At 39.3% G+C, this 19,569-nt stretch overlaps 1 protein-coding gene across 2 annotated transcripts in view; it reads right to left on the minus strand.

The window, feature by feature from the left end:
• LOC128878627 (bromodomain-containing protein 4-like) overlaps window positions 1-19,569 on the minus strand; it is a 191,197-nt gene that overhangs the window by 115,704 nt on the left and 55,924 nt on the right. For both annotated transcript variants that reach the window (XM_054126955.1, XM_054126954.1), the window contains exon 2: window positions 18,518-18,769. In XM_054126955.1, the coding sequence (XP_053982930.1) occupies window positions 18,518-18,769 (252 nt within the window). The remainder of the gene's footprint in view (window positions 1-18,517; window positions 18,770-19,569) is intronic.

The raw sequence follows: 19,569 nt of genomic DNA on the forward strand, positions 1-19,569 counted from the left end.
AGAGAGAGAGAGAGAGAGAGAGAGAGAGAGAGAGAGAGAGAGAGAGAACGTGGCCAGAGACGGACAAACACGGAAAGCGAGAGGACAACAGCGACACAGAAGTTGAACGACGAAGAGGGACTTAAATAGTGTAATAAAGGAACAAAGAGGGAAAGAGGGGCAAGGGAACGAGACAGAAAGGGGAGGTGGAGAGGAAAGGAGGGGATATTAGGAAAGCGAGAGAGGTCTGCAGAGAGTCAGAGTGGGACAGATAAGAAGGCTAGAGGATAGAGCAGTGTCTCTCAAATTTTATTTTCTCGCAAAATCCCTGTGATAAAGGAAAAGTTTTTCAAACGTCCTACGATAGAATTAAATTCATATTTCTAACGGAAATATTTATTTAGTAATTCTATTTAAAACACCAGTGAAAACCTTGTAAGACTCTTCTTGACATTGATTCTAAACTATGAATTAATCGATTTCTGTTTCTCTATACATTAATTTTATCCTAATGAATGCCATTAGTTTTAGATATCGGGTTGTCCGGAAAGTTCATGCCTATTTTCAAGAAAAATTCAAAGGTATATTTGAATTTTGATGTATATTTATTGAATTACGTGTGTACCATTTTGTTCCACAACCTTTCCACCTGTTAAGGAATGTACACATTTTATTTGTTTTCATCCATTCTGATATATACAGACCTGTACCGCCTACTAAAAATCGGCATGGACCTTCCAGACAGCCCAATAATTTGTACAATTTCTGTAGTTGATCCGCACAACTCCACAAACATATTCCTCACTGATTTATAACGAATATTATTAAAAATATTCTTTTTACTTTGCTGTCAGGCAGAAGTTCAATAAGATTACTCCTCAAAGGAGCGAAATAAAAAATTGATGAATATAATAAGTGCAAATCGTTTATTAAGAAGTCCATAAAGAAACGTAAATTTTTTAATAGCCTAGGTTAAAAGGCCCCTTTTGTAAGAATGAGTATTACAGGAAGTAATTTTCCTTATTCTACGGTATAATGTGCTTTTTGTACGTGTTCACACTGAGAAACGCTGAGCTACAAGATATAGCAGTGTTTCTCACGTGTCACCCTCCCACAAACTCTCCCCCAAAATCTCCAATGAGAAACAACTTTTTACGAACCTCCTGGAGACGAATTAAATTATCATTTTTTACGATATATTTTCGTTTAATAAAAATAATATATGGCGTAGAATTTGTTTGTTTTTTGTTGGCAGTCTGAGAAACACTGGGATAGAGAATCCCTTCTCATTCCCGGTTAGGGAGAGTCCATATACACACGGTTGTGGAGTTGGTCAAAGGTTACTATACAGGCAACGTGTGCGACTGTGTATTAGAATTATCCAATCCCACCCAAGCTATACAAGCTAAACACGTAATGTACAGTAGCGCACAAAATTACTTTCCCTCGTAGAACTTTGCGGTCTCGGCATGCATTTACGCGTCGACGAAGCTAATTGAAATTCAAATAACAACAACAATTTTGTCTTCGTGTAAAACAATCATTTAATAACCCGGAAAACTTTGCGTCTTAATTCGATATCAAGGTCGTAATTATTTTTACAACGGTGGATGTGCTTGGATTAGCCTTGAACAGGGTTTAAAAATAAAATCGAAAGGTCAACAGATGCCACGGCACGGTTGAAATTTAAATAAAAACTTCAACTCGTTCCAGTGGGTCTAATTAAAATTAATATTCACCTCGTTTCCGTATAATACCCAACGGAACAACAAAATAAATATTTGACGATTTGATCAAATCTCGAGAAAACTGTGTTAATTACTATTTTTAATGAGCCACGAGTTAGTGAAAGAATTATTAACTTTTGGACAGGGATGGAACACGATGTTTTAAAGCCTCGATTTCAACGTGTCAGATACTTTTCGTGCTCGTCAAATATTCAATTACCGTGCAGCAGCGACGTAAAAGCAACGCGAATGAACGTGGACGAGGCCATAAAGGAGGAGGGCCTCGAAGAAAGATGGCTGTAACTCTGCTCTGCGTCGGCCAACGGGCTGAATAGGCGACTTGACATAATATAAAATCGTTTTACCAAAGGGAAATATTTCAAGAAGAATTATCTTTGTATTCCCCGGCAGGGAGAATCGACTCGTCCCTCCCTCCTCTTCTTTCGTTTAATCAAAGTTCCTTCGTGAAGCAATTTCTCCTATTACTTCCCGACGACATTTTCGCGTACCCAACTTATACAAAATCTATCGTACGATTAACTAACAAAATTTCGTATTTTTAGTTACTTGGCTTCAACAGTACGACATCAATAGTCCTTATATTTAAAAAATATATATTGAAATGACCGATGCTAACTTTGCATTAAATTATTGTTTCCTTGCTGTAAATATGTTACCTACGGCTTCATAACCGTAGAGGAAGCAAAACGGAGGAAAGCAAAATGTACCGAAGTATAACGACGAAAATAAGCGAAGAAAATTATCATGCATTATAGACTATATTATTTTCTCCGTCGTTTTCCACTTTTCTGCACTTCGCTTCCTCTGTATTTACTGTATAATGTCACCAAATGTAGCATCAAGTATCACGTACGTCATATCTCACGAATTTTACTTTTTTATTTCATTTAAAAGTCAAAGTAAAACGGACGTCTCAGTCGATGTACACTAATTGATCGGTAACAAGAGGGCGGCAGCGTCGCGCGATTACGCGGGAATCGCGTGAAAAAGGAAGCGTGGAAAAGCGATTCGCGCCGTGCGGATCGGACGAAGAAAATAAAAAGGAACACGACGAAAGTAACTCTTTTTTACTCGGCTGGCATTGTAGCATTCAGGAGGGCACTCTGTATTCGTCTAAGTAAACCAAGAACGAAAGCGTCGCCGACAACTGTCCGGCCCGCAAATCCCATACGGAACGGATCGAGGAGGCCACGTGTTGGTGAGCAGGTAAACACGCACACAGTCGATCGCAGGCCGTGTGAACGCGCCTTAAGCACCTGGCCGTGGACATCGGGACGGACACATACCGTTGGCTACGAAAATGCACCAACACAAACGGATCTGAACCTGTCGAGGGTTCGGGAACCCCCCCCTGCCTGTTACCTGTACCGATTTAAAGGTTAATGTCGCGTCGAGGACCGATACCTTTTCCTCGATCATTTATCATCTTCATCGATATTATTCGCGGGGCCGCGAATCATTTTTCTTCGTTTTTACCGACGGCGCGCGCCGGTTCACGATCGCGAACTTTCACCTTCGTTCGAGTTCGTTCGCTTTCGGTGATCTTCGCTACGGGATAATTACGATTAACGGGCATTCAACTATTCCTAGTTTCTCGTGAATGAATTTATTCGAAATTGGCTACGAGTACTAGTATCTGCTATGTATCATTACGTTATTATTGTCTCGCAATCTTTAGGTCCCTTATCTGGCCTTTACTGTAATTGTTTGACAAAGTAAACGGTTCTAATTTGATCGATTTAATTATAAACAACGACCTGTTCTTGGATCTCCTAATTTCCTTTCTAATTTCACCAGTTTAATTGTTTGCTATGGTAAACGTTGGCCTTGGTTTCTGATTCTCTTAGGTGTATAGGTGTCCTTAAGTGGAACGGATAGGCAGAGGACGCCTGCAGCTGCCTGGTTATCAATGGGAATTGGCTCTTTAGCGTCTTGGTTATGGACATTGCGAAGAGGAGCGCGAAGGAGGATGAAACGCGCAGGTTCGTAAGGAACGTGAGTGGAATAATCCCGAGGGAAGGGCTTGTTACACTCAAGATGCCGTTGTGTAAACAGATTTCAAAGAAATTAATACGGTTAATAGCAAACAATGTACTCGTTTTGCAACTCGGGTAAATTCCTCTTATTTAACAAATTTTAATTACGTCCTTTAGAAAGAAATTCAAAACTCATTACAAGAAATTGAATATTAAAGAACACTTTGATTTTTACTTTCTGACCTCTGAATACAGTATTTCTATTTCGTTTAGCTAGAGAGATTTTGGTGGCCCATATTTTGGAGTGCAAAGGGTTAAAAGGGAACAGCGACTCGTCTGAAAGATTAAACAAGGAAAAAGGGGGCACACCTTGCAAGATTCGAGGATAACATCTTTACTACTGCCCGTAATTTTTCGCGTTCGTTTCAGTCAGCCCTGAAATCGGTCTCTTTGATTACCCATCAGATTCCATTTTGTGCCATCGAGCGGGTTCCTCGGGTGCCCGAAGAAAAGCAATAAAACGGTATATAAAACGAGAGAACTGATGGTCATCACGAATTCGATCGACTACTTATTGGCCAATTTTTCTCCTGTCCCGTGTCCCATGGGACAGTCGAAAGGGAGTGAAAATCAGGGCGGAATCTAATAGCAAACTTTAATATTTCGATAAATTAGCGGGCGTACTCAGCTGTCGAAGGCAAAATTCGAGATTTTTTTTCAAAGGAATTTTTGTTCGACGGGAACTTGGCATTTGATTAAAGAAAAAAAAAAGCTAAACTGCTTCGAGAGGCTTCGATAATGTTTGGAAACCGCTGGAACAGAGGGTTAACGATCGACGATGAATTTCGTTGGTGGAATTAATCACAACGACGAGCAGCCATTGATTTTTTTTTCGTCCGTCACTCTAGTTAGCCGAAAGAAAAACTAATCAATTAATGCCGAACGTTGGAGCCATTAAACTGCGTCCGCCAACTCCTGTCATAATCTATCTCACCTCCGGCCGGTTAAACTTGGCTAATAATTCGCCAGATTGGCGCCAGCAGTAGGCATGCGCAACAAAAACCAATAACACTGGGCTCTCTCCACTTACCCATACAGAGTGGCTCTACACCCTTGCGCTATAGCTTTCATTCGACACCCCCGTGGTCTATCCCCGTCGTCGTTTCACCGATTCCACCTCCTAACCCCACAAACCCCGCCAACCATGCGAACCACGTTGCAGCAACAACGTACTGACACCGTACCGCAAGAGATGGCAATAAACCTGACTCATGCTACAGGACGTCGCATTTTCAAATTTGTTGAGGCATGTTATTAATCACCCACCCTCCTACCAAAAAAGAAACATGGCAATTATTTAGAGGAATTTTTCAGACAATATTTATACGGGATATTCTAATACGGGGTGGGCCAAATACGTGTGACGAGCACTTAACACCTCAACGACCGGTTATTAATAGGCTATTAATAGGCTTCGTGCTAGCACATTCAAAATAAATTATGTATAGCCAGTCTCGAAGCTGTGAAGTAAGCTACATAGAGTAACTTTCACGAAAAAAAAAAAATAAGGCACCATTCTTACGTTAAAAGATATCGACATTTGCAGCAAATAAATTCGTATTCTGTATCAAAAGATCTACCTGTGAATTTGAAAAATCGGGTCACATGTAAGCAGGGAACAGTAATGTAATATAATTAACAGACTGCTGTATTATGTTACCTTCCACGTTCGAATATAGGTTACGGCAATCAATCTTCATTACGCTCGTTGCGCTTCCTCATCCATCAAACTTAACCGAATTTACCCTCGGTATTTTTACATACACGACAAAACCGACGCGTTGAAGTTATTAGTTCTTTCATTGAAAATTCGCGCTCGCCGCATTTCGCCCGTATTTTTCGGCCTTTCAATTCGTTTCGAAACTAATCAAAACTCGTCGCGGTCGGGTCTTCGACTCGACAAATCACATCTGTTCTACTTCTGTCTACGCTCGGAGCGGCTGATTCGACCGTTCGAATCGACTCCGATTCGCAAACAGTCCTCGGTTCGATTCCCATCTCTACGTGTGACAGTGTTCTAATATATCCACAGTGAGCACATGTCGCGTCAAATTCGCATAAATCAATTGGGACACTTAATGGTCGGCTGGGATGCCGGAATTTACGTTTTTTATGAACACGACGAACTCACTCCTTTGCAGAGCCGCGAGCTTTCGTACAGGGTTATCCAAAATAGGCTATAGGAAGTTTTTTTTAAATAAAATAGATACTCTTTTTAATTTTTGGTATTTTTTTTATTTAATTATCAGGTATCATCTATGACAATTATGTGTGAAAAACGATATCTGTCGAATGACCACCACGACCGTGTTTACAGACATCGATTCGAAAATCAAAATTTTCGATAAAATTTTGACAGATTTGCTCGTTTTATTCACCAATTACCATTTCTAATGTTGTTTTTCAAGTCATGAATCGTTGCTGGTTTGCTGGCATAAACTTTACTTTTCAAATAACCCCAAAGAAAAAAAACCAATGGGGTCAAATCACACGATCGAAGTGGCCAATTCACACGATCGAAGTGGCCAATTCACATCACCATTCCTTAAAATTAATCGACCATTGAATTTCGATCGCAATAAACTGAATATTTTCACGCGTTGTGTGTGGCGTAGCTCCGTCTTGTTGAAAATAAACATTGCTTATATCGATTCCATTCAATTTCGGCCATAAATAATCAATAATCATTTCATTATAACGTGCACCATTCGCTATAAGTGCATCTTCATTCCCGTTTTCGAAAAAGAATGGACCGATTACGCCTTTCGACAAAAATCCACACCAAACAGCAACTATTTTTGGATAAAGTGATTTTTCGTTAACGGCTCTTGGATTTTCATCTCCCCATGTGCGACAATTTTGCTTATTGACGTGTCCATCCAATGTGAAGCGAGCTTCATCGCTGAAGATGATGTTGCGTGAAAACAATGGATCAATTGAACGATGTTCTGACAACCAATTTGCGAAATTTCTGCGATGCAAATGGTCACGTTCTTTCAATTCTTCAGTTAATTGAATTTTGAAAGCATGCAAATGCAAATCTTTGTGCAAAATTTGTCACAAACTGCCAAAAAAAATGCTCAATTCTTAAGAACGACGTGGAATTGAAGTTGATGGATCATTGGCAACACTTTTACGAACGGCAGCAATGTTTTCATCCGATAGAACTGTTTTTGATCTGCCAGACTTTGGTTTATCATGAACAGATCCAGTTTCATCAAATTTTTTAACCAAATTACTAATTGTTTGTTCCGATGGACGATTATGTACGCCGAAAAAATCGCGTAATTTACGATGAGTATTTTTCATTGAACACTGGTTTTCAAAATAAATTTTAATTACTTTAACACGCTCTGCAATCGCATACGATTCCATAGTTAAAATTGTCTATCAGTGTAGGTTAGAAGTAAAAGAAAGTGACAACGAATAAACATGGCGTTTGATAGATGTTCTCGTTCAACATCTTAAAGGTACTTTTGGATAACCCTGTATGTGCCCGTATCGGTTAGCGCACGCATCGGATTAATTACCTATCCGTGACTATGGCATCGAATAACGTTTACGATAAGAAGGTACAGTATTGTCTCGAAATAAGCAACTCTGTCGGACGTTGTGAATAATAATAATAATAATAATAATAATAGGAAAATTGATGTTCTGTATCATTACTCTATATTCATAATTGCAATAGAAAAATTCATGTTCTATGGTATCGAAATTAATGGCGCTAGTGTATAAAGTTTATTATACCACAGTGCGACAATTTACATACAGAATGGAAACGTCGTGTTCTCTCCTGGATAAAAAGGGGGACCACAAAAACGCGTGAGAAGTATTTTTCGATGAAACGCAATGAAATACTCGTCCCCGTTGTGTGCGTACGTTCGATCGTGGTGGAACGCACGCGAAACAACAACACTTTGTTCTCTTGTTATTCCCTTTGTCGTCTGTATTTATGATGCTCAACAATACCGTGACGTTGATCTTTTTTCTTTTTGTTCGGTTTGCTATATTTTCGCAATTTATCTTCTTTTTTTTCCTTTTTGTCTCGTGCCACGCCCCCCGCCCTCTCGCCTCTTCCTCGTTTCGACGGTAGGTCCGATTCACGAACGCGGTGCGTCAATCGGCGGACAATGAAATTGAAAATAAAACGCGGCACGTTTCGTGAATTAAACGTTCGTCCGGGCGCGCGTTGCGTCGTTTCGATGTCCGGCAAATGGAAATTTAATTTAACCAGGACGCCTCGAACTTGTTGCTGCGGTTTGTTTTTCTCGTTTGCCGGTGAGAGAAAGCCTGCACGAAATTTGTAATTACGCTGAAGAAATGCTACTTATCCCGTTCGGACCTTTATTTTTGAATCGAAGAAGAATTATTCTACGATGAATATTATATTATGTATCACCGAGGGAAATTCAGCGATTTACATACAGCCTGCACGAAATTTGTAATTACGCTGAAGAAATGCTATTTATCCCATTCGGACCTTTATTTCTTAATCGAAGAAGAATTATTCTACGATGAATATTATATTATGTATCAACGAGGGAAATTCAGCAATTTACATACAGCCTGCACGAAATTTGTAGTTACGCTGAAGAAATGCTACTTATCCCATTCGGACCTTTATTTTTGAATCGAAGAAGAATTATTCTACGATGAAATTTATATTATGTATCAACGAGGGAAATTCAGCAATTTACATACAGCCTGCACGAAATTTGTAATTACGCTGAAGAAATGCTACTTATCCCGTTCGGACCTTTATTTTTGAATCGAAGAAGAATTATTCTACGATGAATATTATATTATGTATCAACGAGGGAAATTCAGCAATTTAATACGCGTCGAAAAATAAAGTTTATGCGAACCTAATCACGCCGCCTCTTTCAATTTCGGATCAAAAACGGTTTTTTAAGAGTGGAAACGCGCCTTCGAAATATTTTGTGGAATTATAATTGGCGGATTCGGCGTTAAGCCAGTTTTCCCCATTCACGATAATCGCGTCAATTCTTATGATTGTTTGTCGTAGCCCCTTCTCTAGTTGCTCGGTTATGTTTGCATCGAATTCTCGAAGTTACACGAACTCGCATATGCACTTCGTTTCGTGCTCGCGCGGGGGTTCACGTGGCTTGCATGATTTATTAGAAAATTACGAACGACTTCTCCCCTCCCGCCGCTCGTTCTTCTTCTTCTCCGACCGGGTCCTCGCACGAACACGCGCGCACACGTACGTTGCCACGTCAGAATAATTCAATGTTCTAAATAAAACTCGCGGAATTCGCGTGCACGCGCGGTTGTTGTTCGTGTGGTGTTCGAGAACCATGGGGAATCGGGTGAACGTACCCTAAAGCCCAGCTCACACTACGCTATTTGCTTCCGAGCATCGTTTTCTCGAGCCAGAAGGCAATTCTAAACGATAATGGTAATGGGAACGTGGAATAGATTAATTAGCGCGTTGAAGTATTAATATTAACGCTCTTATCAAAATTGCACGGTGAAAATTCGGTGTTCTGGCTCGCTGACTTAGGGATAATGATATTAAGATACTCTAATTCCTTAAAAATTGATTTCTTTTTTTTTTTTTTTGTTGGCTGAAAGATTGAGCCGCCGAGAATCATATACATTTTCCAAACGTAAAAAGGGAGGATGTCGAAGACGGAGAGGAGTTTGTTACGTGGTTGCATGAATAAGAATTCCTTCATTACGCCGGATTTACAGTGGACCCGTCGCGGGAAAACGCTGAAAACGAGGAAATCAACGACGCACACAAACACGCGCGTGTATACACGCGCGCGAATCCACGCGAAATACAGTCATGCGTATGTACGTACACACGAAAAGAAAAGGGTAGTCGTCGCGGTAGAGCGGTGGAGGGGGGGTGTGTGTGCTTATCGCCTCGGTCCCTTTTCGCGTTTCTATTTTGCAACACCGTTTATACGCGAGCGAGTCAAGAAATAGTCCGTAATTGCCGCTTTCTTTTACAACTCGCTGCGAGGAAATAAAATGAAATCAGAGCTGGATGGATGGATGGATGGATGGATGGAAAGCGACCCCGTAAGGGAGCACAGAGAGGGATAAAGTGCGCAGGGAGTTGAAAGGATGCAAAAGAGAGCTGGGTAATTGCATGTTCTCATCCGGTCGATCATTTTGTCTTTCGTTGCCAAATCGCTTCGGCGACACGTTTCACCCCCACCCCTTCCCTCGTTACTCACATTTCCTCAAAGATTAACAACATTTTTGTCGAAACAGAAACTTCGAGCTTTCTCGATAATCATTTCTTTAATAGAAAATCAATTTTCTTATTATTACTATGGATATAGAATAAGAATATAAAAAATGAATTTTTCTGCCACCCTCTAGCTCGGGTACCTCGGGGTTGCTAAGCCTGTACTGTAGCAGTATATTCGCATACTACAGCCCCTGAGGGCAATTATGGATATAGAATAATACTATAGAAAATCAATTTCTATTATAATAGCGAAAACTATAATTGCCACATTATTTTATTTCGGATAAACATTGTTCCTCGATAGTTCCAAGATGAATCGAGCCTTTCGATTATTCACCGCTGCGTTCATCGATCACGTCAATTACACGCGACAGAGTCGAATCGCGATGTGTGTCCTTGAAATATAATAATATCTACTTCTACAGACTGGATCGACTGATAACGACAGTCCTGTCTAAGAGACGTTACCCCCAGCACTCCTTGGAACTGCTCACCTCGAGTCAAGCAAGGGAACCTCGAGTTAACGTTTCAGAATCATGACTTGAATCCAAGCCAGCGCTTCTTAGACGAGATTCGTGGTAAATGCATGCCAAGAGTGCCAGTATCGATGGAAGTTACCACGGTGTAATTTTGTAAATTATTTGTAAAATTGTACGGCGGCACGAAGAAATATCGTAACGGATGTCGGTATTCATCCGTGAGTAACGCGAATAAACGCGCTGGTTTTATCCTCGATCGATTATTCGAATAAAATTCTGCAATCTCCGATAAAAAGACATCGTCGATCGGTCGCGTGTACCTACGAAATAGAGAGGAGTGGAAAATATTATGCGGGCGATTTATCGCGATTCGACTCTGTCGCGTGTAATTGACGTGATCGATGAACGCAGCGGTGAATAATCGAAAGGCTCGATTCATCTTGGAACTATCGAGGAACAATGTTTATCCGACAGCTGCAGGGCGTCCCGGTTTTAATTTATTCCGAGGGCCACAAAGGGCTGCCCGTTCCCTCGACCCATTCTCTGAATTATATCCAGAATAGTTTCCAGGCTAGACAACATCAAATATCTGTTTTCGAACGCGTTTATAAACCGTCCTTGTTATTCCATTCGCCGTTGACTATTACGATTAACAAAATTTAATCTCTTTAACATTAATTTCTACATTTTTCAAGTAAACGAAGAGTCTCGATTTTATTAAATTTTCTCTCTTGTTTCTTCGATATTAATTTCTACATTTTCGAGATAATTTCTGATTCGATATTTTATTTTATTTGGGAATTCGTTAAACGCTGATAGTCTCCGGGATCGAGATTTCCATTTATCAGAGAAATTACGGGAAATAGTACAGAACAGCGAGTTTTCTTTCTTAATCGCGTTAGAGCAATTAGGCGAAGCGCATTAATGACGAGCAATTAGTTTAATGTTTCTCGAGAGCGAACTCCACATGTTCAAGAAACTATTTGTAGATTTTTCGACGATGTTGAAACGATAAGGAATACACGTATATGCATAGAAAAAGTTGCACGAATATTTATGCTATTTGTACAACCTTTAAATGTGATTGAAAAATCGGATTGAAACAACAAGGAAAACGCATACAAGGTATAACCTTTAAATGCGACAAGCGTGTTTCGTTAATTGATTCCTTAATTAATTACGGCAAATTAGAAATTTCCAAGAAACTTTCGACAGGGTCGAAATAACGAGGAAAACGCGTACATGGTTGGAAAAGTTGCACGAATATTTATGCTATTTGTACAACCTTTAAATGTGATTGAAAAATCGGATTGAAACAACAAGGAAAACGCATACAAGGTATAACCTTTAAACAAGCGTGTTTCGTTAATTAATTCCTTAATTAATTACGGCAAATTAGAAATTTCCAAGAAACTTTCGACAGGGTCGAAATAACGAGGAAAACGCGTACATGGTTGGAAAAATTGCACGAATATTTATGCTATTTGTACAACCTTTAAATGTGATTGAAAAATCGGATTGAAACAACAAGGAAAACGCATACAAGGTATAACCTTTAAACGCGACAAGCGTGTTTCGTTAATTAATTCCTTAATTAATTACGGCAAATTAGAAATTTCCAAGAAACTTTCGACAGGGTCGAAATAACGAGGAAAACGCGTACATGGTTGGAAAAATTGCACGAATGTTTATGGTATTTGTATAACCTTTAAACGCGACAAGCGGATTTCCTTAATTAATTGAATCCACGTTGACGCGAAACGTGCATCAACAGCGACGAGAGACGGATCGATTGCTCGTCTGAGCGTTCGCGTACGTGTGCGGTGTTTCATAAAACTAACATTTAAACCGAAGAATGCATTATTCATTACGTCATTTCTGCGGACAGTATTAGAACGTAACCTTGCCGAGCTCGCGGACACTTATTTCTACATACACTCGCTGTACAATAGAATGTTGCTTCGAAAACTCGACTCGAGAAACACGTAAACAACATATTCTTTCATGTGATCGTCGCAACAAATGACGAAATGCACTCAAGAATGTAAGATTACCATCTCCGAGGCACGTGATTCAAAAGAATTACTTTTTCAGCTTTCGAAATCAAATAACATATTCTTTTTTTTTATTAAGGAACTGTGGAAAAGACGAGAGAATTTTCGACCTACCTAATCTCAAAGAGATTTAAACGTTTCGATGTTCAAAGTCGATTGTTCCTAAATGGCACAGATATGGTTTACACGAAAACAATTATTTTATGCCAAGAAAGAATAACAGGCAGTGGATAGCCATAATAAAAATATGCTTGCATCGACCAAAGATGGTTTTTTCACCAAACATTTATCCAACTCGCTTTTAAAGTCGACATTTAACGTCGAAACAGTTAAATCATAAATCAATTTTTTCTTCGTTTATAAGCATGTCAAATTTGACAATATTTAACGAATCTACCGAGGAAGACAAAAATAACGATATTCTTTTTCAAAGAAACGTCTCTTTCCAGGACAAAAATTATATATTCTTCACATCGGTTTTTGTCCCTCGAATAGCTTTTCTCGAAACGAAGCGCCATTTTTCTTCGTTACAATGACGTTTTCCAAGCTCGGGGAGACAAAAGAGCAATTTTAACCGCTTTTTTGCCAAGCCCCTCTATTCGTGTTCCAATTTTGACGAATATAATCGTTTACACGCGTTGTATTTTTAGCTTTGCAAATGGAAAAAGACCATTACCGCCATCGTACTGCTATTCCGAAATACTTATATTGTTTCAAATTAAATAGAAAAACAATAAATCTCCATTTTACAGCGAGATATCGTTAGATCGTTTGCTTGTCAAAGTTTCTTTTTTAACGATGGAAACAAATTTAATTTAGGTAGCAGGTTCGACCTACTTTAAACCTATTACTTCATTCTAGTTTACTTGCGACTTTTCAGGGTTAAATTTAATAGCTGCCTATCGTTGAATCTCGACCTCTACGATAAAAATATATTAGCTGTTGATCTTGAAAGTGGGGCAAGTCCGTTTTGCGAGCAAAATTAGTTAAAGCTAAAGTTTATTTCGAATCTTACCACAATATCTTCTAAGATCAATTTACTAGTAATTTGTTTAGTCAACGACTGAAGAAGAAGAGGACTTCTTTATTCTAATAATAATAATTATGGTGGTTGACAGCACCATCGACCCGAAATATCGAACTAATCCCTTGCAAGTTGTTCGCAGAAAAAGAAATTTGGCTAATAGAAGGTTAAAACGTTTGTTTACGTTCCTAATAGCGAAGCTTCTTATTTCCTTCTCGAACCACTCAATTGAGAGCCTTTTGTCGAAATCACGAAACTCTCCGAGCTCTTCTTAGGAAACTTCGTGGACAGGAAGTTAACGAGAGGTGTATGCAAACCAGGAGCACGTTTAAGGAAAGGGGTTGGGTGAGTGGGGTTAATAAAGACGAGGCTGCAAAGTAGAGGAAGGCAGATGTAAAAATGCTCGTCGAGGGGGTCGGAAGGACACGGAGCAATCCCTCGGTGGATTGTTAGGGTGGATTTCGGGGTCTGGCTGTTCCTGCTATCGGTACATTGTCAATTAAGCACACCCCCTTCGCTCGTCATTTTCGCTGTTTACAGACCGGTTAGCTCGAAGGGAGGCGCCATTGCACGCGAGCAATGGATTCTGTTTCTCGCCTAATGTCCCAGAATTTGATTTTCCACCGGCTATCTCCTCAATTATTTCGTCTAATCAGGTGCCGTGCTATTTGCCGCCCTCCCCCAGGCGACGTCCAAAATACAATCGAATTTCTATCGACGGTTTATCTATTGGATACTTATAACTTCTGAACTACTCAACTACAAATGAAAGGAAAATTACTACGATCAACTATAAACGATGCTGAAACACGTGGAAACAATGAATTTGAGATATCTCAAGGTCGAATGCGGGTCATTTCTTCAATTTTTTAAATCGATTAATTGATGAAACTATACAAACAAAACTATTGTTACTACTGTGAACTACAAACGGAATACTATCATTTTCCCTAAAGAAAGTTAATGGTAACTCAATGGTTTCTCAAACAAGCAAGTAATATCGAGAAGAACGGACTTTAAGAAACAAGTTAGTCGAGTTTAGGTTGGTTGAAGAGTGCATGCGCGAATTATCGCTGCGCGTTTTACGTTCGTTCTATTTATTATCCCGCGCAACGAGCAAAAGAAACGAAATTAATATTTGCAGAAGACGGAAAACGAGTTACAAGAATGCAGCTCCGGAGTTTCAGTGGAACTCCCGACGAAAGGGGGGCAAAAAAATATAATGAGAATGCAAATACGGTTTTTGAATGAAAGCCAGCAACTATGAAAACTGCGGGAACAACATACAGATACGCTTCTGCCGCGTTTCCCTTTCCTTCTCTTCCGTAATAAATTGCGTCAAGAGGTCCGCGCGAGCGCGATATGTACTTTCTTAAATCTCGACAAATTCCACGATATCAATTCCTCGTTTTTGTTTGACAAGGAACTGGAATTTCGAAATTTATCATCGCTTTCGAGTGTAAGTAAAATGCAACGTGACCTGATGTACGAAGGCACGAAGAGAATTTAAGCGATGAAGAGATCGGGACTCTTCGTGCAGAGAAAAAACAATTCAACAAAAATAAGAATTTATTTTATCTTTCAAATATTACTATACGAATTTTACTTTGGATTTTCTTTTTATATTTTTGCATGTTGCGTGCATTCTTACGCATTTAAGTTTCCTATAAAAATATGGAATACAAAGCACGAAGAGAATTTAATTTAATTAAATTAAAATTCTAGTACGCAGGTATTTTCGTTACAATGAATAGACTGAGGCTTTTAGTGCAAAGTAAGATCTTTGCAAACGTGCCTGAAAGAATTCAATCCAACTTCAAATTTATTTTACTTTCTTCTACATTCGAATCTCCTGTAAAAATATTCACGATCTAATAACGAAATTACTGTGTCGAAATGAATGTTAAAAAAGAAAAAAAAAGTTTTCTAAAACTGTACTTTTTATGCAAGAAATTAAAAAAATTCTAGTACTTTGGAGTGTTTCGAAAAATTATTATTCGCAGAGATAGAATTAATATTGCAGCGTAATTTAATCGGTAGAAAATTTGTTGCGACGTAGAAATACTGTGTTTTACGGACGCGTCGCGAAATTCCACGAACTTTTCAACTCCGTTCGTTGTTCCCCGTTTGTTCGGCTCGTCCCAATTGATTCGCTGCTCTTTCGTAGATTTAATACGCCTGCATTTTTCGTCGGCTATGCGGCATTTTGTTTATGGACGGGCAAAAATTTGTGATTATCGACTGATTTACGTCGCTTTATTGCGAAATTTATCGCGCGCACGAACGGCCGAGCGAAGGCTGCGAATTTTTATTCAACTCGCGCGTAATGCGAACAAATTACTCATCGGGTAATATTCTTTTTGGTCTATGCGCAATACGCGTAATCGTTAAACCGAGATTATCTACAAATATACAATTGTTACTTCTTAGGTGGAGAAATTAATTCTGCGCGTTTACGATTATATATTTGCAACGAGTTTCGGTCTCGCGGATACCATAACGGGAATTTATACTTTCGTCTTTTCGACTTTCTCGTTGCACGTTAACCATGAGAATCACGAGGCCAGACATAGAATTCCGTAATTAATATCGGCCAGATGGGAAGCTACGAGCGACGAGGAGACCCGAGGAATCAAAAGCGAGCTCACAAAAGGAAACGGTCGTTAAAGAAGGAGCCATTAGCATATCGTTAGCATAATACAAGGTGAATTTGATTCCGAGTACACGAATGTGCCTCCAACAGTATCGTGGTCGTGGTAATCGCGTTATTATAAGACAGGATTAATTCTGGTTCAACTTGTGCTTTCGCTGAAGATGGGACCGAGTTGAATGCGAATCGCTTAAATAGACGATCACTGTCCAATATTCATACGCGGCCCGTGAAAATAAATCCCGACGTCTTGGAAGAACTTTGAAAAGTCTAAATTATTCATACGCTAACCCAGTCGTCGACTGCTTCCAATATGAAAATATGTCTCGCACGCGTCGTTGAAAAAATTCATAACTAAATCACTTTCGAAAGTAGATATTTAATTCATCGCGTCGTGAACTTTTTTTTTGTCAACATATACGTCGATTCTATGACGGTTCTCAGAGTATCTTGTACGCGGATTTCATGTTTTTCTTTCCTGTAATTTGCCCCTGATACGCCTAGATTGCCACTCGAGTATTCATTATCTGATGATTCACTATCCATTCGCTATTATCATTTATTTTTGTCCCACGCTATGTATCAAAAGTTGTACAGTGCCTAATGATAACATTTACCCCTCGAACGACTGCTTATAAATTCTAGACTACTTTGTACAGTAATTTTTAATTGCGCGAGAAGCCTAATTACCCTTCGACTGGGAAGAGCGTATATATATATCTCGAGAAATGGACTCGGAGAAATGTTTGTACATTGTGAACCAATTTTTAAAAAATATTACCTTACAGGGGACGATAAGACGAAACTTTTTTATATTTACAGTTTACTTATAGGACGCTTAGTCTCGAGAATAAAAACTGAAAAGTCACAAGTTCGTTGCAAAAGTTGAATTTCCAGAAAAAGGTCTTCCAAGTTTTTAATTTTTATTTTTGAAACTAAACGTTCCATGAACAAACTGTAAATACAAAAAAGTTTCGTCGTATCATCCCCTATAAGGAGATATTTTTTAACTTTCATTCTCCTATACTATTCCACTCCTAGACCATTTGCCTATATTTATTCTTCTTATTTAAAAATAGCCAACTACTTTGGATTGACACGATAAGTCTTGGCCGTAACAATTTTAAGCCAGAAAGGTCAAAGTTCTCGAGAGTTGTTCGTCGAAAATAAAAATCTTGCTGTGCGAACACGAATAGTCGAGCGCTGCAAACCGCGGACAAAAGAGGGGAATGGACGCTAATGAAAGTCGAATGCACGTCACGTTTCGAATCTTATCCGATTGGAGGACGAGTGACCCTGTGAGCCGTCTCGTAATTTTGGGACCGACTAACAGAGACGGGTAGAATTTTATTCGAAAGCGATAGATAACGAATAAAACCAATCCACAGATACACGATCGACAGCAATTCCAGTAATTCCTACAGCATTTTCGTATCAATATTCATATTTTCATTTGCCATAAACTACATTCGCAGTCTAATCCTAACTTTCATATTTAATCATTTTTTAAATATATAATTTTGCCTCTATGTTTACCACGGTACAATTTATTTACAAGATCTAGCGTCGAGACGTGTAGCATTCGGAATAACAACGTTCGCTCTGGCAAATTGTGGTTTTAATTTGTCTAATATTTTTGTTGTTTGTTCAAAATCTTTATCCATGTAAAAATTTCGCCTATCCGCGTCGAGGGGAAAATCCTTTCGACTCGAGCGAAGAGAACACGCGTCGCGGCGCGAGATTTTCGTCGATGAAACGCCCGAGGAGAGTGGAAAAAACAGAATGTAAAACCGGGTTGCGACAATCGAAAGAGCGTTTCCTTGTCGCGAAATGACGCGTTTGCGTATTCGCGAGCGATTATCGGTCTGAATTAAAATTCGGATCCGCGGAGCTTCGAGCCAGAGATAAACGCTAGCTTTTATTCCAACAACAGCTGACTAATAAAACCAATGCATAACGAATCATTCGCGACGTTTATTCTATCAAACGTTTGCACGAATACTACACTCTCGTTCGTTCGACGTGAAATGAAATTTCTATAGAATATTCTATAGAATCTCTTTGTAATATATGTATACAGGGTGTTCCAAGTAACATTTAAGATTTACATGTATAAGCTTGATGCTTGTACTGTAAAATTCCCCTTTCGTTTGGATTACAATTTCTATTGAAATCTTAAAAAAAATTCGTGAATTCTGGCTGCAACAAAGTTGCGAGCTTTCCGAGTCTCGATTGAAAAAGAAACGCGTTCGGAAAAGCTAATGATCCATGGTCGAAAGAGGGATCAGATGAGCGAGATAAAAGTTAAAAGGACTCACCTCTCCGTGCATGTCCCTTCGACCGTCCGGGGTGTTCTCCGGCAAGAAGTACAGCCGTAAAGATGCCAGAGGTTGATTCGGTCCGCGGCTGTCCATCCACAGCAGCTGTAGCTCCCCGATGCTGACGAGGTCGGCATCGCTCCAGAGTTTCGTCAGGAAGAAGCTCCCCAGACGCAGTACACGACCGTTTCCAACCCTAACCGCTTTGTAAAACGTGTACGGGCCGTGGCTGAAGCAAGCACCGCCCAGTAACTGCAACGATACAAACAGCTTCGTTCCATTAGCTGAAAGACGACTGTCTTCGTAACACGGTTTCATGGTACATACAGTTTCATCATGTTCGACCAATTTTTCACGAACGTCTCTCTCACGAAATTTTTATACGTAATATTCGTTTATCCGAATATCGAGTTTCAGCAATTTCTTGGCGAAAAAATTCTCCCGAAGGTTTCCCGCAAAAGATACTCGGCGATAAGAAATTTAATCCATCTCCTCTGATTCGCTTTTCGCTCGCAAAATTGAGAGCTTTTACCGGAATGGTATTTTTAGAAATCAACGAGACACGGGATCGAAAATATATTACCTACGAAACGTCTAGACGGCAATTTTTTTAAATTTACTTTTTCATTTGGTTAAGTACTTCTTTCTCGGAGGGTAACGCGACGTTTCGATCGCCAGGTATCGTTTAATTAAATTACACGGAATATTCGGCGCTCGGTTCGCGTTATGGCGAAACGCGCGAACAGAAGAAATTGACCTCTGCGGTATCTCCGTGAAACAAGTCTCAAAGAAAGTCAAATTGTATCCCGTAATGTGTCGTACAAGATTAGATAGCATTATCTAATAATAACTGTATATATATACCTTTTATTTTTATCGAAGAGATTGCATGCAAAATTGACGAGCACAGAGGAACCATGGCATTATATAAACATACGCGTTTACGTACGTTATTTTTATCACTTATGTCATATATATATATATAATTATGACATGTCATATATAATTATGACATGTCATATATATATAATTATGACATGTCATATATAATT

Source organism: Hylaeus volcanicus, chromosome 6 (genome assembly GCF_026283585.1).
Source record: "Hylaeus volcanicus isolate JK05 chromosome 6, UHH_iyHylVolc1.0_haploid, whole genome shotgun sequence".
NCBI lineage: Eukaryota > Metazoa > Arthropoda > Insecta > Hymenoptera > Colletidae > Hylaeus > Hylaeus volcanicus.